We start from the raw sequence: 27459 nt of genomic DNA, 5'->3' as shown, positions 1-27459 counted from the left end.
TTATCTGTTGAAAGAGCCTGCATGATTGATAACTGTCCACTATCTCTTGAAAAGCTTTGTGGTCCTGGAACAATTTTCGAAAAAGAAAGTTTAGAAAAGGAAGAAGAAAGAAACATATATAATTATTCGGAATGATAGAAAGAAAACATGATGGAAAGAAAGGGAAATGTTTGATTGTGAGAGTGAAAAAATAGAAAAAAAATGAGACATTAACACCAATAATCGAAAATTTCATAAATTCAAGATCAACTTTTCACTCAGATGAGTGGAAAACCTGCAGCTCACAATCATCTTCAGGTTATGATCATCACACTGTTTGTCGCAAATACAAATTTGTGGATCCAGAAAGTTGAATTTGCACAAATTTGATTGAAAGCACTTGGTCAAGCTTTCGAAAATCTCTTCCTAGAAATGGAATTAAAGAAAAATACATTGATGACTTTGTGACAAGCTTTGCTGGAAAAAGATCAGAGACACTTGAATTTGAAGATTTCATTCAATAATTACTCGTTTATAAGCCCTTAAATGTTGAAAAAGAAATTGATGAATCCGAAAAAGATGAAACCGAAGAATCTGATGAAAGTGATGTGCCAGTTTAAAATGAAAATGATAAAGAAACTGAAGATGAATCAGATTCTTAAAAAGCCGGCGATGGAACAGATGTATCCGAGTTCGAATTGTGATGAATTTATTTTTTTCATTTGCATTTTGACCCAAAATAATATATTTTCTTTGAAAATTCATTTTTGTTTTAATTCAAAACCCGGAGTTGGCAGTTACCGAAAAAGTTATTAAACAACAAATATTAACATGTGGAACACAAATAAAATGAATTTGGGTTGCAGTGTATTGTTTCATTCTGCAATCGGACCACAAAAGAACATTTATCAAAATTAAACAAACACATTTTCAAAAAAATTAATACAGTTGTTCAAGAATATTGAACACCACAAAAACAGCATCAATGAGAAAAAGTTGAATTAATAGTTTTGAAACAGAAAAAATTGGAATATTTTTTCATATTTTAATTTATCATTGTTAAAATTGATTAATTTCAATTGATTGATCTAATTTGTAATAAAATTCATTATTATTTATTTTGCTTTGAACGTTGCTCCCTGGCAATAATGAGTGCCAATCAATGCATTGATTACTACACAATAGTACGTTTAATCACTGTCCCAAAGAAGGGAGGGAAGCCAGGCGTCTTAAACGCGGATCACCATTTATTGTCGATTCAGCACCTGATTTCTGAAGCAGAACCCTACGTTGATGAAGACTCGAAGTACAATTTGTGGCGCATCATCCCTGCACAAGAAACACGAAATGGAGCGGAGAAGTATGTATTTTCATTGGTGTATGAAATATTTCAATATAAAGACTTTTAAAGACATTTAAAATTCGGTAGCGCAGTGACATTGAAGGTTAGCATTAATGCTTAATTTGTTGAATATGTATTTTTTTTAAAAAAAATTTAGTGTGTAGTTACCGGGAGCTGCCTTGCAGCACGCAAAGAACGATTTAATTCGGAAACAGGAGAAATCATGCCGTTTATGAAGCGCTGTGAAAACTCTTCGCCTGAAGGTTGGATGACATTCTTTTGCAATAATTATTTTTATTGTTATTTTTATTCTCAATGATATTGTTTGACTTTTATTTTAGTTTTGTGGTTCATTGAAGGTGTAAATCAGCAGATGTTCAAAGGAATGATTATAACAAAGAATGATCGCGTTGTACTGCGACATAAGCTTACTGGGTTATTCCTTGCGGTGTGCAACAGTGCATCAAAAAACATTTTTTCATTTTTATAATAATTTATCTGGTTCATCAATAAACTTTTGATGGATTGTGTGTTTGTGCAAAAGGTCGATGAGCGAGGAACAGGAGTTTCTGTTTCGCAGAAGAAAGAGTGGCGGATGAAAATCTTTAGCAGCGTTAGCTACGACACGAGTAGTAAAGAAACAGAAAGAAAGACTAAAATAGGAAAAAGCAAAGAAAAGCAAGCTGAAGAGGTTATTGTGTCTGGATCCATCATTTCTTTGACAGCAAATTCATCTAATGGAATTATCTGCACTGAAAGTTTGATATTCTTTAGATATCCTTTTTTTTTTTTTAAAAAAACCTCTCCATCTGATTCATTTCATTTCATTTCCTTTTCCTTTTGACTATTTTTTCTTTTCTTTATTTTCTTTTCTTTTCTTTTCTTTTCTTTTCTTTTCTTTTCTTTTCTTTTCTTTTTTTTTTTTCAATTGTGAAAGTGAAATCATCACCTTTGCACCGAACAAAGAGAAAACTTTGTGTCAAAAAGCTTTCTGGATCCGCTGCTCAGAGCATGCCGTTCAGCACAGGGGATGCGTTTGTGGTGGAGAAAGTGAGCAGACGAGAAAGAAAAGAGCTGTTTGGCTCTTCTGCTGCTTGTGGCACAAAATACGGTGCTTGCAAGAGAAGTTGGATGGGAACAGAAATGGAAGAGAGGCCAAATGCTTTGCTGGCAGAGGAAGAGGATGAAAACGAGAGGGAAGAAAAGATGAAAAGGAGGGGAAGGTCAAGAGAAGATGAAAGAGAAGAAGAAGCAGAAGCCAAAGCAAAAGAAGAAGAAGAAGAAGAAGAATCAGAAGAAGAAAGCGAAGAGCAGAATGAAATCAGATGCGGAGATTGGATCCGGCTGCGATTCCGAAGCACCGACGAGCATGTGGGTTTTGACGAAGAGCAGTTTAGACAGGCACAAGAGGGGAAAGCGAGGGACTTGTCGTATTTTGTTGGGCGGCTGAAGGCTGCTGATGGCTCTGCTGCTCCAAAGCAAGCAACTTCTCTTTCTGCGGTTTCTGCCATTTCTTCTTCTGCTTCTGCTTCATCTTCTCTTTCTTCTTCTCTTCCATCAAAAATTTCTTCGTCATCTGCTCAATATTTGGCTTCAAACAGCAAACACACAACATCTTCTGCTTTGAATGGAGAGAAGAGGAAAGATTCAATCAAACAGGTGCCGAAGTGTCTGGAGCTGCTTCCACTGTGGAAGGAGGAAGCAGAACTGGCAGCGCTGCTTACGAAAAGGAAGAATTTGACTGAGAAATTGAGGAAACTGAAGAAGAAAATGAAAATAAAATTAAAAATGAAGAAGAAGAAGAATTTGAAGAATGACATTGCGATAACAACAACGGAGACGATGACGAAGAAACAATCGACAGAAGCAGAGGAGCAAGAGGAAGCGAAATGTTCCATTGAAGCTTTGGAATCAGAGGTTAAAAGACTCAACACATCTGTTTGTGAACAGCAGGGCAAAGTAAACCAGCTCCGCCGAAACACAATTTTTGAGGTGTGTTCAGCTGAAATTGCACATCAATCTGCAGCAGATGCTCCGTCTTCCGAGCAATTTGCGAATGAGATGCGGCCAAACAGCAGGAGGCAAGTGGCGATGTCTGGAGACTCTTTCGTTTTGGTGCATGAAGTCACAGGGTGTGCTGTTTCTATGCAGCAAGTGCGCAACACTCGCTCAAACAATACATTAACAGCACTGCTTGGATCATCGTTGTCATCATCATCATCATCTTCTTCTTCTTCTGCTTCTTCCTCTTCCTATTCTCCTTCCTCCTCCTCCTCCTCCTCCTCTTTATCTTCATCTCTTTTGCCTCATAAGGCATCATCTTCTGTCTGTGAGCATCTTCTGCCTTCGATGCCAGTTCCGCCTCGTCTTGCACAACAATCTCTTTCCTCAAGCGTCTCTTTCAATGCTTCACCTGTTGGAATGCTCTGCTTATCATCTTCACAACATCACTCGGGAATGGATGAGGTTTTATCATCCTCCTCTTCTTCTTCCTCTTCTTCCTCTTTTTCTTCTTCCTCTTCTTCAAGTCAATCTTCTCTTCAGCAAAACAACTGCACTCCTTTGACGTTCCATGTGATTCCTGAGCAATGGATGGCTCTTTGCTTAGAGACGAGGCATGTTGCATCTCTTGTGAGGCAGATGAAGGAGTGTGTGGAAGAAGGAAGAGAATGGAATGGCGTTGGCGTGAATTCTGAAGAAGAAGAAGAAGAAGAAGAGATTTTCAAGAACGGAAAAGAAGGAGAAAAGATAGGAAAAGCCAAAGGCAAAGAAGAAGGGAAAAAAGGAGAAAATGAAGATGACAACAATGAAGATGATGAAGGCATCAAAACCCTCTATGACTCATGCGTCAATCGTCTCTCAATTATCCTTTCTCTTTCTCCTGATCTGTGCCAAGTAACTGCTTCTCTCTTAACATTTCTCAATCCTTCAGCTACGCTGCCTCCTCTCCCTCTCCTCCACCACACACAAATGGAGAGGAACAGAAGGCTGAGGAAACCAGAGGCTGAAAGACTGAGAGTGAAAAAGGTGTTGAGAGTTTTGAGGGAAATGAAGGAGAAGAAGGAAGAGGAAGAGGAAGAGGAAGAGAAAGAGGAGGAGGAAGAAGAAGAAAAATTTGAAGAAGAAGATAGTTTGAAGAGAGGGGGAAAGAATAAAAAGAGAGAAAAAGGAGAAAGAGAAGAAGAAGAAGATGATGATGATTCAACCGAATCATCAGATGAAACCTCATCCCAACGCAAAAGAAAGAAAGCACACAGAAATGATGCAGATATTCCTTCTTCTTCTTCTGTTTCTTTGTTTTCTTTTGACTCGTTTTCTTCTTCTTTCCCCTTTTCGCAGAGGCAGAAAGTGCTGCTGTCACAGGGTGTATTGAGCGACATATTGGCTATCATAAGAGAAGTGCATGTGATGAATGAGAAATTGAGTTTACTCCAAAAGAAAGAAAATGAGAAGAAGAAGAAGAACGAGAAGAACGAGAAGAAAGAAAGAAAAGAAAAGAAAAAGGAAGAAAAGAAGATAATTTTGAATGTGCTTGAAAAAGTGAAGTTTTCTGAGGAAATCGAAAAAGTGTTCAAAGAGATGGTTCCTTTTGTGTCATCACACTTCGACATTCCACTTCAATCAAGTTCAAATGAAGAATCTGAATCTTCTTCTCTTTCTGTGTCATCATCATCATCATCATCATCATCTTTATCTTTATCTTCTTCTTCTTCTTCCTCTTCCTCCTCTTCTTCCTCCTCCGCGCAACCCCTCCTTCTCTCTGCCACATTCCTTCTTCTCACCTCTTTCTCTCTCTGCCTCCGCTGCATCGCTCATCTTGTGGTTGGGTGTGAAGCAGCAGCGACAGAAGCAGCAGTGTCAATGGAGAAGATGAGGGAAGCAATGCTGGCTGTGGCTGAGTGGCATCTTGTTGCAGCACAGGGGGAGAAGTGGAGAAGGAGAGGAGAAGGAGAAGGAGGAGAAGGAGAAGGAGAAGAGAAAGAAGAGAAAATGAAACCAACTTCGAAAGGATTAAAAGCACAAACGTTTGGAAAGGGCAACAAAAAAGAAGGAAATAAACAGAAATCATCTTCAAATCAGTTAGCATCATCACCATTCACTTCAGCTTCTTCCTCTTCTTCCACTTCTTCTTCCTCTTCTTCCTCCTCCTCATTGTCAAATCATTCAAACCTTCCTCCTCTTCCTCCCTCATCACAGCCTCCTCCTCCTCCTCCTCCTCTTCCTTCTTCAGATATGCTTTTGAAGAGCACCCTTCGCTCTCTTTTCTCTCGCTCCTGCACACCTCCCTTCTTCCCTCTCCATTTCATGTCAAATTCACATCCACAAAACATGTCAAATTTATCTGTCATTTCATCCACGTCGCAGAATTCTAAACTCATTTCAAAACATTCTCATTCTTCTGTTTCTTCTTCTTCATCCTCTTCCTCTTCCTCCTTCTCTTCTTCTTCTTCTTCTTCTCCTTTTTCTCCTTTCTTTTCCTCCTCCTTCTTCGTCGAAGCATCCATCGAGAGTGAATGGCCAAGCATATCTGACACCCCACTTGCACTCCTTCCTTCCCAGCTGCTTCTGATGCTGCCATATTTCGATGCAATTTCTGCTGTTTTGTCGTCTTCTCTTGCTTCTCGGCAGGCTGTGCTGTCATTTTCACTTTGGGAGAAGAACATTTTGGCAGAAGCAATGGGCAAAATGATGGAGGAGAAGGAGGAGAAAGAAGAAATGGAAGAAGAAGAAGCACAACAAGGGACGAGGAATGAAAAGGGGAAAGTTTATGACACTTCATCATCGTTATTCTCTTCCTCCTCACCCTCTTCTTCTCTTTCTTCTTCCTCTTCTTCTTCCATTTCCTCCGAAACCATCCGCTTCCTCCGCCAGATCCGCCAGCACCGCCCCATCCCCAGCCTTTACACCTTCTCCTCGCTTGCCGGCAGCCTCTTATCTCTTCTGACTGAGTGTGATATGCCTTCTTCTCAAAGGGAGCAGAGGAAGATGAATGCCATCAGAACGTTTTCTGCTCTTCTGCTGCAGAAAGTGCTGTGTATTTTGACTATTCTGGGGGGAAGTAGGATGCTTGTGCACAGGACACTGCAGAGATATTCGCATTGTTTGAAGGAGAAGAAGAAGGAGAAAAAGGGGAAGGAGAAAAGGAAGGAGAAAGAGAAAGGGAAAGAGATGAAAGAAACGAAAACATCATCATCATCATCATCATCATTAAATGTGCCATCTTCATCCGAAGATCTAAGCACTTCCACATCTGTCTCCTTCGAGGCCCATGGAAATGACTTGCTTTATTCCCCCTCTTCTTCTTCTTCCTCTTCCTCCTCTTCTTCTTCTCTCCCATCAAACAAAGGCGACCTGCTCTTTGAAAGCTGGTCAGCCAATTCGCGTTTCATCATTTTGCCTTCGAATTATTCTGCTTTCGACGACTTCCACCCAATCATCGACTGTTTCTACGATGCATTCACCACTCCGATGCCTGCGGCTTATAAGTTTTCTTCAGAACTGTCTTCTTCTTCTTCTTCTTCTGCCTCATTTTCGCTTCCTTCTTCTTTTGCTCACTCAGCATCTGTCCTACAGACTGCGGCAAGAACTTCAGTATTCTCTTCTGCTCTTTCACAATCACAATCATCATCATCTTCTTCTTCATTATCTTCTTCTCTTTCTTCTTCTCTTTCTTCTTCTTTTTCTTCTTCCTCTTCCTCTTCTCCTATCATCTTCTCCTCTGACCTTTCCTCTGCCATTTCTTTCGTCTCTTCCTTTGCCACCAACTTTTCTGAGGTTCTTTCTCTCTGTTTGCCTTCCTCTCTGTTTGTCTTCCCTCTCTTTCGACATGCTGCTATCCAGTCTTTTGCACCTGCTGCTTCTCTTCAAAGAATATCAAATGGATTTCGGCCGAAAGATTTTTTTTCTTCTTCTTCTCCACCACCTCCACCGCCGCCTCATCGTCCTTCTTCTTCCTCTCCTTCTTCTTCTTCTTCTCATAAACCATCTCATTCCACACTCCCAATCATGTCATGTGAAAAATATCCTCTTCCATTCTACACCCCTCTCCTCTTCACCTCCTCCTCATCTTCTCTTCATTCTTCTTCTTCCTCCTCATCTTCTTCTTCCTCTTCCTCTTTTGTTGCTTCCTCCTCCTCTTCTTTCTCCTCCTCTCATCGTTCTTCTTTCATTTCTTCCTTAGACGCCTTCAAAACATCCTGTGACATTTCCTCTTCTGCTTCTGCTTTTCTCTCAATGTTTGTGCTGAGCATAGCAAAAACAAAGAATCCTGTTTTGTCTCGAACACTGAAAAATCTTTTCCCCTTTAAAATGCTGAAACATTGGCTGAATGGAGATGTTGGATTGGAGGCAATGAATAAAAAAGAAGATGATGATGATGAGAATTCAACAAATAAGAACACTAAACGTTCAAATAAACAGCAAAATTCATCATCAGCATCAGCTTCTTCTTCTTCTTCCTCCTCTTCTCCTTCTCAAAAGAGCAACCCTAACAACAATCCTCACACGAAAGATGCTTCTTCTCTTGTCGCTTCTGTTGCATTTTCTCCGATTCTCCGGTCGCGTTTGACACAACTGATGGTTGCACTTTATATTGACACGCTATCGCAAACAAACAAAGAAGAAGAAGAAGAAGAAGAAGGAGAAAAGAAAAGAAAGAGAGAAAATAATGAAGAAGAGAAAGAAGAGAATGCGAAGATTGAGAAATGGAAGAAGGATGAGGTTTTTGAATGGGAAGTTGGATTGTTGAAGAAGCAAGGCAAACAAAATAGCAATGTTTTTACGAGGAGCCATCTCGACACAATCAACAACGTCCCTCTGTTCTTTTGGGATAAGCCAGATGAAGACAAATTGAGCTTGTATTATTCGAAATTCTATTCTTCTTCAAATTCTTCTTCCTCTTCCTCCTCCTCCTCCTCATCATCATCATCTTCTTCTTCTATTTCTTCTTCTTCTTCTGTTCAGAAATCAGCCTTCTTGTTTCTGCTTCGTGAGGTGTCATCAGTTCCAGACACACTCGCACTCATCATAGCAGCAGCTAAGATTCGATCTCAATCAACAAGTTCGTATTCTTCATTACAAGCATTACAACCATCATCATCATCTTCTTCTCTCTCTCCATCCTCCTCTTCTTCCTCTTCCTCTTCCTCTTCCTCATCTCCTCTTCCCTTCCCCATCCCCACCTCTCCTCCTTCCCTCTCCAAGCTCTCCCCCGTTCTCCTCTCCCGCATCAGCCAGCGCATCAACACCGAACTCTCCTTTGTTTGTGAGTGCATTTCGATTCTTTCTTCTCTTTTGAGCTGTGGCGTGTGCAATTTGAGCATGTTGGATGAAATGTTTGTGGCTCGTTCGCTGACTGAGATGGTTGCGTTTCTGCAGCAGGATTATGCACCATTGGGTGCGAGGGAGAAAGGGAAAGGGAAGAAGAAGGATAAGAGGAGAAGAGAGGGAGGAGGAGAAAGCAAGAGACTGGATGGCAATGAAGAAGGAGATGACAGCGATGAAGAAGGAGACGAAGAAGGAGGAGAAGGAAATGAAACCAACAATGAAAAAGGCAATTCAAAATCCGTTTTTTCTTCCTTTGGGACCTCCGTCTTTTCGCATATATCCTCTTTGATCGGCTCCATTTTCAAGAAGAAAGTGAAAAGAGTTTCAGATTCGCCTCGTTTTCCTCTTCCCAAGCAGGTCCAAGAAGCCATCCTTGAGACGAAGAAAAAAGTGCTCAACCTTCTTTTGCTGATTGAGCAGCTGAATCTCTCTGAAAGACTTGCCTTTGTCATGTTTGATTGCTTGCAGACAGCAAAACACGCAGGATATGCGAATGGGAATGCAAACAAAACTTCCACACACAATGCAATCAGCAGTTCAATTAATAGCTCAATCAGCAATGCAATTGAAACTTCCTTCATCCCCACAAAAGTGAGAGAAACGCTGTCTCAAATGTCTCTCACCCACTTCACAGGCACTCGTCTTCCTGCTGCCCTTTCCTCTCTTCTGTGCTCAAAGAACAGCACACTCCACACCAGCGCCCTTTCGCTCTTCTTCCTCGTAACACAGCCGTTTCGCTCGCTCTGTCTGCAGCTTCCGCAGGTTGTGCTGATAGCCCGCAGAGACAGTTGGAAGGCGTGGAATGTGCTGAAGGAGCTGGCAGGGTGCATGGCAAGCCAGACGGTGCTGAGTGTGGTGTGTCAGATGGCAGCAGTGTGGGGGTATGAGGAAGGAGAGGAAGGAGAGGAAGGAACAGAGGGAAAGGAAGGAAAAGGTGGAGAAGTGGGAAAAGAGGGAGAAGGAAGGAAAATGAATGAAGGAGGATTTAAGAGTGAGAATCAAGTGCTGAATGGAGGAGGGACGTTGGGAAGAAGTGGGAGGACGCTTCATAGGCGAATGTCATCGTTGTTGCTGATGGAGAAGAGAAGAAGGAGCATAGCAACATCGCAGCAGATGAATACTGCACTGTCTGGTGCTTCTCAATCACAAACCGATGCGAATGAAAGGAAAAACAATGAAGGAGAAGAAGGAAGCCAAAACGGAGAGAGCAAAAAAAGCACCCGGTGGAGCATAGTGAAGAATGCGATGAACACAAAGGAAGTGAGCAAAGCGCAGACAGACGCGCTGAATGAGCTGATGTTTGCAGTCGCCTCGTTCATCTTGGTTGTTCATGGCGCTCCTGCGCCTTCTCGCTCTCTGCTGGCTGCACTTTCAGCAGCTCCAAACAAAAGGACTCAGAAGTCATATGCATTCGATTCATGGGATACGTGGCAGAGCCAAAGCAATTCATCATCATCATCATCATCTTCTTCTTCTTCTTCTTCTCTTCTCTCTCCAAAAGAAGAGTTTGACCAGATAATCTCAGCAGCCAAGCACATTTCTGCTTCCTCTGCGATATCTCCAGGCACACTGCAATTGGTGCTCTTCCTCAACTTCCCTTCTCTTTTGTGCCATTTGCTCTCCATTCCCTTCTGCCCTCCACTTCGCCCTCTTTTCTCTCTCTGCACAGACGCCCTGGCCAGCCTTTTATCAAACACATCCCTCTCGTCTTCATTATCTGCTTCCGCTTCTCCTTCCCTTTCTCCTTCTCTCGCTTCTTCTTCAACCTCGTCCTCTTTCTCTTCTTCGTTGTCATCTTCATCTTCATCTGCATCTTCCTCTTCTTCTTCTTCTTTCTTCTCTTCCTCTTCATCTGCTGCTTTGTCTGTCATTCCATTCATCCCCTCGTTTGTGGAGCTTGTTCCATGCAACGTCTCAATCAGCAAGATTCTCGTGCCTATTTTCTGTTCAGCCCCAAATTCTCTCTTTAACATCGGCAGCAGCAGCGGAAGTGATTCAGATGATGCTGGAGAAGGAGAAGGAGAAGGAGAAGGAGATGAAGGGGAAGGCGATGAAGAAGAGGAGATTGAGAGGAGTGGAAGGTTGAATGGCTTTGCTGAAGGAGATGATGCACAAAGAAACGGTGCAAATGAATACGAGGCAGATGCTGATGATTCTAATGGACAATCTCCTCTTAACTCATCAGACAATTTGAATGAAGAAGGAGAAGGCGATAATGATAATGATAACGACGAAGATGAAGGAGAAGAAGATCTTAGTAATTCTGCGATCGAAGGAGGAGCAAAAAAATCGACAATTTCTCTATCAACAATTGCTTCTGTGATAGCAGCGTTGCTGGATGACCCAAGACCAAGATGTATTGAGACATATTTGACGCTTTTGTCAGTGCTGTGTGTTTCGTGTTCTGCTTCTTCCTTCCACTGTACAACTGATTCTGCGTCATATTCATCCTCTTCATCTTCCTCATCTTCCTCATCTTCCTCCCTCCTTTCAGTCATCACCCCACAAGCTCGTCTGTTCTGTCAGTCTGCAATCCTACGGCTATTTCTCCGCTCCTTTTCCGGACAAACTTTCCTTTTAACCGCTCGCACAGTCCTATTTCTCCGAGTAGGCCGAAATAATTTCTCCGAAAAGACGCTTCCGGAAGAAGAACTTTTGTCTTCCCTTTCCACTTTCACTCCGGCTGTGCTGGCTGATCTGCTGGGTCTTTTGGGAGATGTGTGCCACTCGAAGCACAAAGAAGGGCAGAAGCGGGTGCAGCTGCTGTTTCCACTGCGGATTCTGAATGAATGCATCGCGTGTGTGTTGAATGTGTTGGAGAAGGAGAAGGAGAAGGAGAAGGAGAAGGAGAAGGAGAAGGAGATGGGAAAGGAAAAGATTGGGTTGGGATCTTCAGAGGGAATGAAACAAAAGGGACAGAGGGATAGAGAGGATTCTAAAGCGAATAATGAAGCGAAGAAAAGTTATAGTTTCAAAGCATTTGCTACATCGTTGATATCAACTTCATCGTCATCGCACTCAAATGATTCTCTTTCTTCTGTTAATTCGACAATAACTCAGAAAAAGATACCTTCTCTTTCTGTTTCTGAAGCATTTTTGCTTCTTTCCTCACTTTTGCATCTTTTCACACACGCCTATCTCAGCTGCTCAAATAGTTTGTTCTCAACTTCACTGTTCTCTGAGAATGTTAAACAAGGAAATAGAAGAGGAGAAGAAAAAGAAGGAAAAGATGATAATGAAGAAGAAGAATCAAATGAGCTGATTCATTCAATGCAGTTGCTTTCTGACATTTGCAGTTGCTTTGTTCCCATGTCATCATCTTCTTCTTCTTCTTCTTCCTCATCTTCCTCTTCTTATTCTCACTCCTTCCAACCTCAAGCAATCAAACTGGAGACAGCAAAAGCGGTGTTTGCGAAGGAGGTTCTGCTTCCGTCTGTTCTTATGGCAACACAGCAGCTGAACAGCACATTGAGAAGTGAAGCAGAAGAAATGGACAGACAACAACAGCTTTTGTCCCAGCAGCTGAAGAAAGTGAAGGAAGGAAACGAAGCCAGTGCGAGTAGAGATCTGAAGGCGATCAGAGAGAAAATGAAAGGAAATGAGGCAGAATGGCACGCAATAGCAGAAGAAGCAGAGAAAATGGGTGAAAAGCTGAATGATTGTGCAGTTTATCTGGATGTCTTCAGAAAGGACAATAAAATTGCTGCTGATGCGAATAATGCTGCTACTGGGCTGGAAGATGCTCTGAGTCATTCTTTGCCTCTGGTGAATCAGTTTTATGCGTCTGCACACAAATTGAGATTATCATCGACATCTTCTTCATTAATGACTTCTGTCCAGTCTTTTGTGAAGAACTCGTTTATTCCTTCGACTTTGGCATATCCTCCTTCTGCTGCCATTTTGCAGCGTCTCAACTTTGCTTTTTCTCAAACTGTACAGTCATCTTCTCCTTTTTCTTCTCATTCTTATGAATCTTCAACTTCTTCTTCTTCTTCTTCTTCTCTTCCTTCTCCTCCTCCTTCTCTTTCACCCACCTCTGCACTTTCTCTTTCCTCTGACCAAACCTCCCAAGAGGCCATCAAGTTCTGGGAACTCTACTGCCTCCACCTCCAAAAAGCTCTCTCATCCGAGACAGAAACTGAAGAATACAACTCGTTCTTCATTCTTTCACAGATTGCAGATAACTCGGAGAATGACAACAGCAATAATAGCATTGACAATGGCAGCATCCCGCTCCTTTCGCACATTGCGCGTATTTTGAATCCGCCTGCCCCGCCTTCCAAAACAGCACTTTTGAAGGCCTTCAACCCATCTCCGCTGTCTGCTTTTGATGTGGACACGAACGTTGCTCACACTTCGATTGAACTCATGTTGCATCAGGGAAAGAATAATCATTTTACTTCATCATCATCTTCTTCTGCTTCTTCAGTTAGCTTTTCCTCTTCTTCTTCAACAGATTCCTCTTCTCCTCTCACTCGCTCTCTCATCTTGTCCATTCTGAACTTCTTCTTCTTCCTCGTACGTTTGCCTTTCTCCTTTTCCACACCACAGCCAGAAACTGAGCCTCTGAAAGAGAGGCAGGATCAGCTGGGGCAGAGCGGGGTGACAGAAGCTGTGCTGAAGGCCGAGCAGAGAGGAGATATGCAAATTGAGACGATGCGGATGAAAGTGCTGCAGGCGCTGCTGAACGAAGGAAACGACGAGGTGCAGAAGAGAGTGCTGAAGTGCTTGGCTGGAGAGGAAACGAAGGAGAAGGAGAAGGAGAAGGAGAAAGGAAGAGAGAGGAGGAAAGGGAAAGGGAGGAAAGTGGATGCTTTAATGAGCGATGATGGAGATGCCAACAGGCAAGGTGATTCAAGCGAAAGTGATAGCAGTTCAGATGAGTCGAATTCGTCGGACAGCAATTACAGCGAAGTCTCCGACATTGATTATGAAGACTATGATGACTATTACAGCGATCTGTCTGATGATTACGAAGGAGAAAGTGTGTTGCAGTCAACCAGCCAGAGAGGAGGAAGAGAAAATAACGAGAAAAAGGCACGAAGCGACCAGACTGCTCTGATGGAGCGGATGGCTAGAGAGAAGCTGGCATTCCTGTTTGAAGGATTCGAAGCACACGGCACATTGAATGTGGAGAATGTTTATCCAGCACTGAAGAGGCTGATGCTGCAGGACGAGCAACTGGCACAGCGGGGAATGAGAAGGAGGGACATTCTCTATCAATCCGATGGATGGCAAACATTCAACGAGGAGGAGCATGGCACATCCAACCAGCAGCTTCAGCGGTATCGCTCATTGGACTCATCAGCAACTGTGCTGTCATCTTCTCTGTATCCCTCTGGCTCTTCCTCTCTCTTTCTCTTTGTATCTGCACCGATGTCTGCCTCCACAAGGACACTGGTGCGGCTGTCTCTTCAGCGCCATCTGGCCGAAGATGCCCTTCTCTTCCATGTCACATCGCACAGACAGAGGCAACAGTCTGTTTTGCTGTCTATTGCACGTGTGCTCGTCAGCCAGACGCAGATTAACAGACAGCAGCCATGGTGGACAAAGGGAATGGGGGCAGCTGCACGCTCAGCGATGGTGGAGGAGGTGATTAATTTCTCACAAACACTGTCAAAAGCAGATGGGGAGACAGTGTTAACAGGAGGGAATGAAAAAGACAAGGGATTGCAAGTGAGAAACAGAACAGCTGCCTCTTCTCAGCAGTCAGAGAAAGAGAGGCGAGAGCAGATCCTGAACAGAATCTGGGAGAAGATGGAAGGAGAGCTGGAGACGTTTGAGACAGTGTCAAAGAGGGTGATTGTGGTCGAGGCAATTCTCTCGTTCATTTCGCAGCTGTGCGAAGGGCACAACTTGCAGTCGCAGAACTTGATAAGAGATCAGAAGGGAGAAGGAAGCATAAACCTGCTGCAGATCATCATCGAGTATCTGACATCGCTTCTACCTCCTTCTGTGCCACATGGAATAGAACAGGAAGACTACAAGGAGGTGATCGAGAAGGCTGTGAATGAGATTTTAAATAACATGGATAAACAGTCTTCTCATTCATTGAAACCACTTCCACCTCCACCACCACCTCCTCATCCGTCTTCATCATCATCATCTTCTTCTTCTTCTTCTTCCTCCTCCTCCTCCTCCTCTTCATCTTCTTCTACCTCAAACACCCCCACCAATAAGCCAAACCCTCAATGTTCCACCACCGAGAAGATGCCTATCCCTTCTTTTGCCTCTGAGCCGCTCATCACTCACTCAGGCATCTTCCGCCACTTGGTTCACATCACTGTCGCCATCCGCACCCTCACTGAAGTGCTGCAAGGACCCTGCGTGGGCAACCAGCAGTGCATAACAGGCACACCACAAGGGAGAGAGTGCTTGTCGAGGCTGTGGGCAATGCAGACAGATGTGGACTTGTCGGTGGCGCTTCCAAAGAGAGGGCTGATGGAGAATGCAGGGGAAGAGGAGGATAATGAGGAGGAGGAGGAAGATGGGATGAACGGGGGAAGCAATGACGGCGAGGAGGAAGGCAAAATTGCTTCGTTTTTGGGGAAGCAGCTGCATCTTGGCTTTGCAAAAGACGCTGTGAAAAAGCTTTCTCTGGAGAACCTGTCGAAATCCGAAGAGAAAAAAAGGAGAGAAGTCGAAGGAGCTGTTTGTGTTGCTCTGAAAGTGCCTCGGTGGCAGCAGATTTCAGACAACAAATCTTTCTCTCGTTCTTTCATTCAGCGTGAGTGGAGTGTGGGAGACACTCTGAGAGAGGCAGATGGAGAAAGAACAGTCGTGGCAGCAGCAACGAACCTGCTTCTCGGCTGCATCGAAGGCCCCACAGGTGTGGTGAATGCGGTGCAGCTGGCAAACGAGACAGCTCTGCTGAAGAGTGTGGGGAGGAGGATCAACGAGTACTTTGTGCTTAGCCGAGAGAGGTCGGTGCATGAGATCCCGGCGCTGAAGAAGGACATGCACAACACTGCGGTGAAGATGCTGATTGCGTGGAAGTCGCTGATGAACAACTTCGGGGCGGGGGTTTCGACTGTCACAAGCTTGGCGAATGGCTCTGCTGCTTCGCTGAATGCAGCAACTGCATTTGCGTCTTCGGTTAGTCAGGAATCTTCTTCTTCTTCTTCTTCTTCTGACAACAATAATAATATTGCATTCAATCCATTTGCCAATGATAGAAACAAAAATCGCTCAAATAGAACTGAATTGAGTAGATACAACATTTCTGATGCAGAACGAAGCAATCAGCTGTTTATGCAGTTGATTTCACCAATCTGTGACCATCCCTCTTTTCTTTTGACTGAACAACAAGACTTCTCGTCAATGACAACCTCTTCTTCATCATCATCATCATCATCATCCTCTTCTTCTGCCTCAGCCTCAGCCTCATCCTTTGCCTCTCTGCGAGTGCTGATGCCCTTCAACTGCATTCCTTTCCGTGCTGCTCGTGTGTTTTACTCTTCTTTCATCGAATCTGTCGAGGTGATGCGTAACGGCATTGTGCAGGAGCTCTTCTATGTGCGTAACCCTGTAGCCAGCCAGATAAACGAGGCAGAGCGGGCGCAGCTGCTTGTGGAGTGTGCGCAGCCGTCGCTGGCAGAGCAGCACTCGCACTTCTTGTCGTGCTGTGAAGAGTACTATCAGATTGCGAGGCTGAGATATCGTGCAGGACATGTGGCGCCGTCGGTGGAGTGCAACACAGACGTGACGGCGCAGAAGATGATGACACAGCAGCTGAGCAACAACTATGAGGACTTGGATGAATATCACCAATCATCAGAGGGGAGAGGAGGAGGCAGCGGAGGAAGTGGTGGTGGTGGAGGAGGAGAGGTGAGGTCGAGAGGAGTGAAGAAAGTGAAGGAGAAGCTGCGGTCGGTGCGACGAGGAGTTGGTCGCACATGGTCGGCGCTGGTGAATGGAAAATCTCTTCTGCTGATTCGTATTTTATTCGACATCTGTGTGATTGCGCTGAACTTATTCATGTTGTTTGAGGAAGGGTTCATATCTGATGAGCCTGGTGTGAAGGAAGGGCAGTGGAAAGCGTATGAAGTGTTTGGCATTGTGGCCGTGGTATTCTGCACACTCCTGTTTGTGTACCAGCTGCGGCTGGAGACGATTGTCATCTGCCAACAGCGCTTCTTCACAGAGCGGCGGAAGATGCTGCAGAAGGACAGGCATTTCGTGCCGAGCAAGTGGTTCCATCTGAAATGCTATCTGTTGGGCTTCTTCACCCGCAAGCAGAACTACATTCAGATCTTGTATTTGGTATCGGCGTATCTGGGGATGACGAAGGAGCCAAGTTTTTACTCTGTCCTTTTGTTTGACTTCTTCTCACAGAACAAGTCAGTCATGCAGGCAATGCACTCCATCTCCCACCCGCTGAAGCAGCTGCTCATCACAGGCGCCTTGTTCCTCCTCGTTCTGTACATCTTCTCTGCCATTGGTGTAATCCTCTTCTCAAGCACACTTGTTGTCGATGACACAGACCCGACCTCGCCTTCGATGTGTTTGAGTGTCTGGAGCTGTTTTCTCGCTCTGCTGGGGCAGTTTCCCACGGGTGGTGAGTGGCTCATGCTGCGGATGGTGTTTGGGGCAGTGGACTTGTACAACCCGTGGTGGTACCGACTGGGCAACTTCGTCTTCTCGCTGCTCTGTTGGATGCTCACGATGCTGATCCTCTTCAACATCGTGTCTGGTATCATCATCGACGCCTTTGGAGAGCTGCGAGAAGAGAGAGAGAAGAAAGACGCCCGCTTGTCTTCGCAGTGCTTTGTATGTGGTCTGCCCCAGTCTTCCCTCGACAGAGCGGGACTCAGCTTCACACGGCACATCGAGGCGCAGCACAGCCCTTGGCGCCTGTTTGGCTTCTTTGTGGCGCTGAGAGAGTTCATAGCAGCGGGGAATCAGAACGAGCTGAACGGAGATGAGAGCTTTATGGAGGCAGCGTTTGCGAAAAGGGAGCCAACTTTCTTTCCCGTGGGGACGTGCTATGCTCTGCAGCAGAAAGCAGCGCAGGATTCGATCAGAAAACTGAGGGAGGCAGCTGAAAAGGAAGAGAAGAGAAGAGAAGAGGAGGAGCAGAGGAAAGAGAAGGAGAGGATGTTGAAGGAGCTTCAGAGAGAAGTTGATATTCACTCAGGGATGGGGCAGTTGACGCTGAAGGAAGGGTATTATGGAGAAGAAGATGGAGATGATGAAGGTGAATGGAAAGGAAGAGGAAAAGTTCTGCTGATGCAAATGATGGATGAGCTGAGCGAGGAAGAGAAAGAAGAGTGGAAGAAGCTGATTGACGAAGGAGAAAACGGAGATGTTTCAGCACTTCTGATGAAACTGACAGATGAAATAGAAAATGTTATGAGGAAAGCTGAAGTGGAATATGACAGGTTGAGTGAGAAGCAGCGGGAAATGCTTTCACAATGGAAGAAATACTGTTCAGAGAAGCAGAACCTGAAGAAGAGACAGAAGAAAGAAGGGAGAAAAGGAGATGATAATGAAGGTAATAATGATGATAATGATGATGGTGATAACAAGGGCGGCAGAGGAGGAGGAGGAAAGGGAAGAAAGGGCTTTTCATTTTTGAGCAAAATTGTGGCTGACAAGAGAAATAAGCCGAGTGAAGAGCTTCCTTTGCCTCTTTCTCCTCCTCATTCTCCTCCTCCTCCGCCTGCTGATGACTTGTCTCCTCCTTCTTCTCCTTCTTCTCCTTCTTCTCCTCCAGCCCCTCTTTTGTTATCGCCTCCTCTTCCTCCTGAAAATGAAGAGCTTCCTCCGCCTTTGCCCATTCCGGAGGGGTCAGAAGATCTGCCCATCCTTCCTCTGCCTGTTTCTCCTCTTCTCTCTCTTCCCCCGCAACTTCTGCCAACTCCTCCTCTTCCTTCTTCTTTACCCCCCTCGCTGCCTCCCTCTTTGCCTCCTTCTCTTCCACCGTCTCCTGGTTTGCCTCAGTTGGATGATGAAGAAGTACCTGAACTACCACAAGAGCCATTCATCAATGAATTCGATGAAAGCGTTTCTGCTTCTTCTTCTTCTTCTTCTTCTTCGAATATTTCACCAAAATTGAGAGAAAACAAGATCAGACAAAAACGTGCTGCCGAAGATGAAATAAAGAAAGAGAAAGAGAAAAAAGAGAAGAAAGAAAAGGAGAAGGAAAAGGCAAAGAAGAAAGAAGCAGCAGTTGTTATTCTCAGCAGCTGGAGGGAGCACAAAATGAATGCAGAAGCCAAAGAAGAGCTGAAGAAGCTACGTGAGGATGCTCAAAGGAGAGAAAGAGAAGCGTATTTGAATGAAGAAGTGGAAGTGGAGGAAGAAAAAGAAGAAGTCAAACAAGAAGAATGTGTAGTGGTGAAGGTACTTTACAATTTCAAGCCGCCAGCAGGAGAAAGTCGGTGTTTGGCGATCAAAAAGGGCGAAGAGCTGCTTCTGGTGGAGAAGAAAGAGCAGTGGTGGATGTGTGAGAATGGGAAAGGGGAAAGAGGGATATGCCCATTCAACTATTTGAAAGTGGCAGAAGGGAAGAAGAAGACGAAGGAGGTGGTGGAGAAGAGGAAAGTGATGGCGAAGAAGAAGAGGAAGGATTTGACAGAAGCAGAAAGAGAAAGCATCAAAGAAGTGGAAGAAGTGGAAGAAGCGAAAAGGGAAGAGAAGAGAAGAGAAGAAGAAGAGAAGAAGAAGGTGCAGTTGAAGCAAGAAAGAGAAATGTATCTGGAAAAGTTGTACAAGAGAAGAAATATTGCGAGCAAACAGGAAGAGAAAGTGGAAAAGGAAAAGGAAAAGGTTATCCCATGGATGAAGGAAAAAGAGAGGAAGCTTGAAGAGATCAATAGAAGAGAAAGAGAAGAAGAAGAAGAAGAAAGAAGAAAACGTGAAGAGGAAGAACATGAAATGAAGAAGAAGGAAGAAGAAGAGGAAATGAAACGAAAGAAGAAAGAGGAAGAGGAAAAGAGAAGAGAAGAAGAAAAAAGGAAAGAGGAAGAGGAGAAGAGAAGAGGAGAAGAAAGAAAGAGAAAGGAAGAGGAAGAGAGAGAAAGAAGAGAGAAAGAAGAGTTTAGCAAGAAGAAGGAAGAAGAAGATAAAAAGAAAAAAGACGAAGAAAAGAAAAGAGTGTTTGATGTGTGGAAGGCGAAAGATGAGTTGAAAAGAAAACTGGAAGAAGAAGAAAGAAAGAGAAAGGAGAAGGAAGAGAAGAGAAAAGAGGAAGAAAATCTGAAGAGAGAAGAAGAGAAGAAGAAGAAGAAAGAAGAGGAGGAAAGGCTAAGAAGGGAAGAGGAAGAAAGAAAACGCAAAGAAGAGGAGGAGAGGAAGAAGAAGGAAGAAGAGGAACGAATTAAGAGAGAAAAAGAAAGAAAGAGGAAAGAAGAGGAAGAAAGGAAGAAGAAAGAGGAGGAGGAAAGGTTGAGAAGAGAGGAGGAAGAGAGAAGACGTAAAGAAGAAGAGGAGAGATTGAGAAGAGAAGAAGAGGAAAGAAAAAGGAAAGATAAAGAAGAAAGGTTGAGGAAGGAAGAGGAAGAGAGGAAAAGAAAGGAAGAGGAGGAAAGGTTAAAGCGGGAAGAGGAAGAGGAAAGAAAAAGGAAAGAAGAAGAGGAGAGGAAGAGAAAAGAGGAAGAAGAAGAGAGAAAACTGAAGGAAGAAGAGAAAAGGAAGAAAGAAGAAGAAGAGAGAAAGAAAAGGGAAGAAGAAGAAAGGGAGAAGAGGGAAGAGGAGGAACGAATAAAGAGAGAGAAGGAAGAGGAAGAGAGGAAGAAAGAGGAGGAAAGAAAGAGAAAGGAGGAAGAGGAAAGAAAGAAGAAAGAGGAGGAAGAGAGAAAACTGAAGGAAGAGAAAGAGAGATTAAGAAAAGAGGAGGAAGAAAAGAGGAGGAAGGAGGAAGAAGAGAAAAAGAAGAAAGAAGAAGAAGAAGAAGAAAGGAAGAGGAAGGAAGAAGAAGAGAAAGTGAGGATTTTGGAAGAGGAAAGAAAAAGAAGAGAAGAAGAAGAGAAGGCAAAGAAAGCAGAAGAAGAAAGAGCGAAACAAGAAGAAGAGGAACGATTGAAAAAGGAAGAAGAAGAACGAATAAGAAAAGAAGCAGAAAGAAGGAGGGAGGAAGAAGAGAGAAGGAGAAGAGAAGAAGAAGAAAGGAAAAGAAAAGAGGAAGAGGAAATCATCAGAAAAGAAGAAGAGAGAAAACGAAAGGAAGATGAAGAAAGAAAACGCAAAGAAGAAGAGGAGAGGAAGAGAAAAGAAGAGGAAGAGGAACGAAAGAAGAAAGAAGAAGAAGAAAGAATTAAGAAAGAGGAAGAAGAGAGATTAAAACGAGAAGAGGAAGCAAGATTAAAGAAAGAGGAGGAGGAAAGATTGAGAAAGGAAGAGGAAGAGAAGAAAAAAAGAGAAGAAGAGGAAAGAATCAGAAAAGAAGAAGAGGAGAGATTGAGAAGAGAAGAAGAGGAAAGGAAGAAGAAAGAGGAGGAAGAGCGCTTAAGAAAAGAAGAAGAAGAAAGAAAGCAAAAAGAAGAGAAAGAGAAAGAAGAGAAAGAGAAAGAGAAAGAAGAGAAAGCGAAATTGCAGTTTGCGATTGACAGTGGAATGAAGAAAGACGATGTGTTCAGCAAATGGGGAGTAAGGAAAGGAGCAGAGGCAACTTTAACTAAAGTTAGCAAAAAGAAGAAAGAAGAAGAAGAAAGAGAAGAAAGAGAAGGAAAAGAAGGAAAAGAAGAAAGAAGAAGAGGGGAAAGCACGAGGAATGTGGAAGAAGCTGATGGAAAGCCGTCTGCTTCTGTAACATCCTCTTCATCATCTCCTTCTTCTTCTTCTTCTTCCTCCCCTCCGTCACTTTCTTCTCCTTCTCCTTCTCCTTCTCCTTCTCCCAGTGTTTCATCTCCTTCCAGTTCCAGTTCCAGTTCTAATTCAGCAGAGAATGATCCAACCAGAAAAGAAGCGCGTTTGAGTGAGGAAGAGTTCGAGAAAGTGTTTGAAATGACAAAAGAGGCGTTTTACAAGCTGCCGAAGTGGAAGCAGATCAAAAAGAAGAAGGAAACAGGATATTTCTGAGGAAGAAAACAGAAAATATTTTATTTTAATTTTTCTTTTTCTTTTTCTTTTTCTTTTTCTTTTTCTTTTTCTTTTTCTTTTTCTTTTTCTTTTTCTTTTATTTTTATTTTTTTGTTTTTGTTTCATTTGTTTAGTTTTTTTTTTTTGTGTGTGTGTGTGTGTTTTGAGAAATGAATATTGCGTGTGTTGTATTGTATTGTATTTGCATAAATTAAGAAAAGATATTGTTTATTTAATTGCTTATTTCAGTTTCTGTTTATTTTTTCAGTTTGAGAGAGGAATAAGTGGAAGATGAAGAATAAATGCATAGTGAATTCTATTTGTTAATGATGGTTATCATTCTTTTTTTACTTTTTCCTAGTCATTCTCAACTAACAGTTGTTGTTTTGAACTTTTCCTTTCTTTTTCTTTTTCTTTTCTTTTTTTTTATTTTTTTGTATTTATGAAGGCTTTTTTGTTGTCAACGTGCATCCACTTGCAATCATTTTCTCTTTCCTAACAGAATTTTGTTTGGAAATTCACTTGAGAATGATTAAGTTTTCAATGATTGAGATTTGATTTTTTTTTTTTCTAATTGTTTTGTAATATTGTTCCTGAACCTAAATTGTTTAAATTTTTTGAAAGTTTTAATTTTTTCTATTTTTCTAAATTTCTTAATGTTTTGGAGCTTACAACTATTATTTTTAAGCAATCTGTAAAGAAAAATTAAAAAAATTATGAAACATAATGGAATTATTGATTTTTTTTTTTGTTTATGTTTTTAATCCTCGTTGTAATATTTAATATACTTGAAATTATCAGCAAATCAACAATATTCACAACTGAATTTTTATCTGACATAATGAGCTATTTATTATGGTAAATTGATCAGATTATCAAGAATGATCCTTTCGTTAATTTTATTTTGCATTGCATCTCCATATTTATCTGTATCAGGATACAATGTCGAAATCTGGGGAAACGCTGACGGACATGAAAAGTTGATTGAACAACTGACTTCAAATGACATTATATTTGAAGAAACCGATCGACCTCGCCCTCTTCTTGAGTTTGGTGAATGGAGAAAAGATGGAGTTATGATTTTCACAGACGATTTCGATGAGGCTCCAGTTATCGATTTTGTTAATAGTGGACGTAGTGTCATTATTTTTTTGAACGAGGAATCTGAAAAAAGTTTTAGCTTTTGCGAGGAATTAGGAGTTGAAATTAGTGATTCATTTGACAAGCAGGGAAAATGCCACTATCGTTCACCCACTCAAGATTTTGAAAGGGATGTTTCATGCGAAGGTCATTCATTTTCCGTTCAAAATCCTGCTCATGCGCATTATTATTCAGCAATTAAAAATTCAAAAGGAAAAGCCTACGCCTTCGCGATTCAAGGTGACAATGATGCACGTGTTGTTATTTTTGGAAGTGAATTGTTTGGCGCAGATACAGAAAACGATGATCTTCTTGAAGTTGCTGTTGATCTTGGGTTGTGGGCTTATCACAAGCGTGGAGTTTTACGCGCAAGAGAAATTCATTATAATAGAATCAATGAAACAGTTGACAATCCGCCAGAACTGGCTATATCTGATGTTATTGTTTGTGCAAAATTTAAAAGAGTCATTAATTAAAAAATTCCATATTTGTTTTTCAATTTGCCTTTCATATTTTAGGATTTTAGCATAATTTTGGAAACTTTTGACTTTGAAAAACAAGAATGGGTTGGATATTCTGCGGATGATGTTCAACTTGAGTTTTCTATGCTTGTGCCAAGAATAAGAAAGACTTTGGAGAACAGAGGAAAGTGTGATTTGTTATTTTTATGTAAGATAATGTTCATTCAACGCTTTCCGATTTATTTAATGATTCTTGAATTGTTTTTAACGAACTTTTTTTTTTATCAAATACTTTGTAACTTATTAATTTTATATTACTATTTTTTCAAATATGTTTTAAATGATAATGTTTAATATTCAATTTAGAGGAGTATTTGGTCTCACATTCAAATGCCCTGATATCTTTGGCGTGTATCAATTTATTGTGAATTATCAAGCGCAAGGGTTTACACCAATCAATGTTACACACCAGGTGAATCTACGTCCGTTACGCCACGACGAGCATCCGCGATATGTCACATCTGCATATCCATTTTATGTGGCCTCAGGAATTATGTGTGTCGCAGTGTGTGTGGTTGCTCTTGTCTTTGCATCACAGGCACCGTTGTTCAAAGAGCACATTAAGGCATCGCAAGGAATCGAAAAGAGCAATTCATCTGCTCCGTCTCTTTCAAATCATGCTGTTACAAGAGGAAAAGAAAAGCATATTTCGAGATCAACATCAAAAGATAGAAAATCTGTGAAGGATGAATAAGTTATCGAGTAGGACGATTAGAAATATGAAAATAAATTTTGTTTGTATTCTCACAACACATTTCAAATTAATGATAATCACAAAACGTTTTGTTAGACCTTTGAACAGAATTCTTTTATTCAAGATCAATTATTGCATTTTTTATTTTTTTTTTAATACTATAATTACACCAAAAATTATTCAAAATGAAAATTTTGCAAACGAATTTTTAGTCTTTTCAAACGAAATAATAATTTTTGAATTCAAATTAATAATTGTATATTCTCTTCAATAGACCTATTCGAGAATTATTCAGTCATTTCGAAAAGAAGTGATCATTCTGAATTTTATTCATCTTATTGCAAATGACTCAATCATTTTGAAAATAAGTCAATCTATTGTCTGATCAATTTATAAAAGGTTATATGACAATTTTGATCAAGAAATTTACAAGTTTGCTCTGGCTCCAGTGAACAAATTGTATGTTTTTATCTATTTTTAAATATACTGTTTATTCTTTCATTTTCCATACATTCTCCGTCTGTTTTTAATCTATCAATGTTAATTGGTCCAGATTTTTTTGGAATTGGTTTTTATGTTTTAATCGCTTTTAACAATGCCCAGTGAAAATTGTGCTTTATTTTGTAACTATTAATGTTAAGTCCACTCATATTCCTTCATTATTTTCATTCGCTTTCATGAAAAATGTCATGCAATTGATTTATTGTTTTTAATTTGTATTTTTTTTATGACCAACAGTTTTTTGTTTGATCGTTTTCGTTGAATAAAAGCATAATACTTATGAAAAAAGCTAAAATTTGAACGATAAAGCATATTTATGTTTTTCAATGAATTTTTTTTGACTTTATTATTTTGTTTTTTTTTTTAAATCTGTTGTAATCATTCCATTGTGAAACTTCAATTCAGTTGAGAAAAATCAAAAGAATGAAATTTAGCCAATGATTTAGTGTTTTTGTTGTTTGAACAATTATTTATGATTAGTATTGAATTTTACTAAAATTTATTTATGAATATTTCGTCTTTTTCAGCTAAATCGAAAAAACAATGATTCAAGCATTCTTGGAATGATAATTTTTTTGAAGAACATATTAAAAATTTGAAAAGAAAAAACTATCAAAAACGATGATCGTAAACCCAGAAGAGAATCAATTCGAAATGACTCAATCTTTTTGAAAAAGATCTGCACTTATTGAAATTTTGTTCAACTTTTTAACTTCAGCTAAAGCTTATGCCAAATGATAAAAACAAACGAAAATAGGTCTAATAATTTTGTTTTAAATCTCATAAATTTTTTGTGAAAATATGAGCTCTTTTCATTTCGATTGCAAAATCTTTTATTATGATAGAAAAATCTTTTTTTCGTAACCATTTATTTATTTATTGAAATAGATACACCAAAAATTATTCAAGATCGAAAAACTTCAATTCAACATCGAAAATATTTAATTCAACATCGAAAAAAAAATAATTTGTTCAGAATTTCAATTCAAGTCGAAACCATGGAAATTTCATTGACACAAATGAAAATAGAAACAAATGATTATTTGTTGGAAATGTTTTTCTTTCGTTTTAAACGACTATTATCTATGATGAAGACTGGTGTCAATCGATTCTTTGCGCATTTTAAAGATTGAAAATGTTTTCTTTTTTCAGTTTCCAATGCAATAAATGAAATTCAAAACATTTCGTTTTCAATAAATGAAATAAATTTCAATCTTTTTGCACAAAAAACAAGATCATGAATTATCCTATCACTTTTATTTTTTGTTCAAATTCATTTAAATCTCCTAAGTGCATGTGAAAAGTTTAATTATAACTCAGTTTTACCCTATTTCCACTATTTCACTCAATCAAACACCAAAAAAACATCATTAAGAATATTTCTAATTGAAATTGACAAATTTCTCAGATCGTGCTTCGAAATATTAGAAACTGACAAGAGTTTGAATTTTATAAATATTTTCAAATTTTTTGATAATGAAGAATTTTCGATGTTGAATTACACTTTTTCGATGTTGAATAATTATTGGTGTATGACTATTAAAAAAAAATAAAATAAAATATAAAAACAATGTGTTTATGAAAAAGAAATTTCACATTCAAATTGAAAATGCAATATCTTGATTTTGTTCGCAATTAATCAACCGTTTGAATGACAGTTAATTTATAAACAAAATATTATTCAAAATTGAAAAACAAATTTCAATAAATTAATCAAATTTTGATTTTAAAAACAAATAAATTTTGTGACACCTGGATATATATTGAATGTTAGAAAGTTCAAGGAAATTTTTATTTAATAAATGTTACGTAAATACTGAGAAATTGAATTTTTTTTTCATAATTTACACCAAAAATTATTCAAAGTCGAAAAACTTTCAACCAAAGTCGAAAAACTTTCAAACGAAATCGAAAGTTTTCATTCGAAGTCGAAAAACTTTCATTCAAAGTCGAAAACTTTCATTCGAAGTCGAAAAAGTTTCAATCAAAGTCGAAAAAGTTTCAATCAAAGTCGAAAACTTTCATTCAAAGTCGAAAACTTTCATTCGAAGTCGAAAAAGTTTCAATCAAAGTCGAAAAAGTTTCAATCAAAGTCGAAAACTTTCATTCAAAGTCGAAAAAGTTTCAATCGAAATCGAAAAACTTTCAAGTAAAGTCGAAAGTTCGAAATTTTTCAAAATTTCAAAAAGTTGACAAAATTCAATAAAAGTCAAAAAACATTTTTATTGTTGAAATATCAATTATATTTGTTATTTTCATGATTTTTCATCTTTTTTCCGATGTTTTTCTTTGCCTTCTTTTGTCCAATCACAAAAATAAGAAATGTGAGAGAAATACTGATGTATTTTTATCTTATTTTAATTGAAAGAACACTGCTTTTCAAAAGATTTGCATAAAAAATAAATATGTATATTTTTTCACAATAAATGAAAAATGATGCATACAACATTGGCTCTCTTATTTCGCGTTTTTCATATCAAAAAACTCATTTATTGTGGAAGGAAACAAATGTTTAGTGTTTCGTTCAGAGTTTATTTTTGAGTTTATTTTGATTCGAAAATTTCAAAATATGCAGAAAACAATAACACAAACATTGCTAATAATAATCACAAAAACAAAAGAACAAAGATCCACTTCAATTGAATTCTCTTTATTAAACGTTTTTATTTTTGTCAAAATTTCGATTTCGATTGAAATTTTTTCGATTTCGATTGAAACTTTTTCGACTTTGAATGAAAGTTTTCGACTTTGATTGAAACTTTTTCGACTTCGAATGAAAGTTTTCGACTTTGAATGAAAGTTTTTCGACTTCGAATGAAAACTTTCGATTTCGTTTGAAAGTTTTTCGACTTTGGTTGAAAGTTTTTCGATTTCGATTGAAAGTTTTTCGACTTTGAATAATTTTTGGTGTACCTATCATCACGAAAATGTTTTTA

The 27459-nt window shown here is 40.2% G+C and overlaps 2 protein-coding genes across 2 annotated transcripts; both read left to right on the top strand.

Moving 5' to 3' along the window:
- Window positions 1-1127: 1127 nt before the first annotated feature.
- On the top strand, window positions 1128-21667 carry MONOS_10299 (putative Signal recognition particle receptor; the record flags this gene model as incomplete). Its single annotated transcript, XM_067862738.1, has 7 exons — window positions 1128-1339; window positions 1409-1424; window positions 1479-1584; window positions 1663-1769; window positions 1866-2079; window positions 2259-7096; window positions 7163-21667. 7 exons carry the CDS (start codon window positions 1128-1130, stop codon window positions 21665-21667), a joined length of 19998 nt encoding a protein of 6665 aa, XP_067723051.1.
- Window positions 21668-22060: 393 nt separating this feature from the next.
- MONOS_10298 (putative dolichyl-diphosphooligosaccharide-protein glycosyltransferase) lies at window positions 22061-24218 on the top strand. The gene is made up of 3 exons (XM_067862737.1): window positions 22061-23250; window positions 23326-23456; window positions 23635-24218. Exons 1-3 carry the CDS (start codon window positions 22549-22551, stop codon window positions 24020-24022), a joined length of 1221 nt encoding a protein of 406 aa, XP_067723050.1. The 5' UTR covers window positions 22061-22548; the 3' UTR covers window positions 24023-24218.
- The last annotated feature ends 3241 nt before the right edge of the window (window positions 24219-27459 follow it).

Source organism: Monocercomonoides exilis (genome assembly GCF_001643675.1).
Source record: "Monocercomonoides exilis strain PA203 chromosome Unknown scaffold39-1025343, whole genome shotgun sequence".
NCBI lineage: Eukaryota > Preaxostyla > Oxymonadida > Polymastigidae > Monocercomonoides > Monocercomonoides exilis.
The sequence above is the reverse complement of the archived record's forward strand: the minus strand, read 5'-3'. Positions and strand labels throughout refer to the sequence as shown.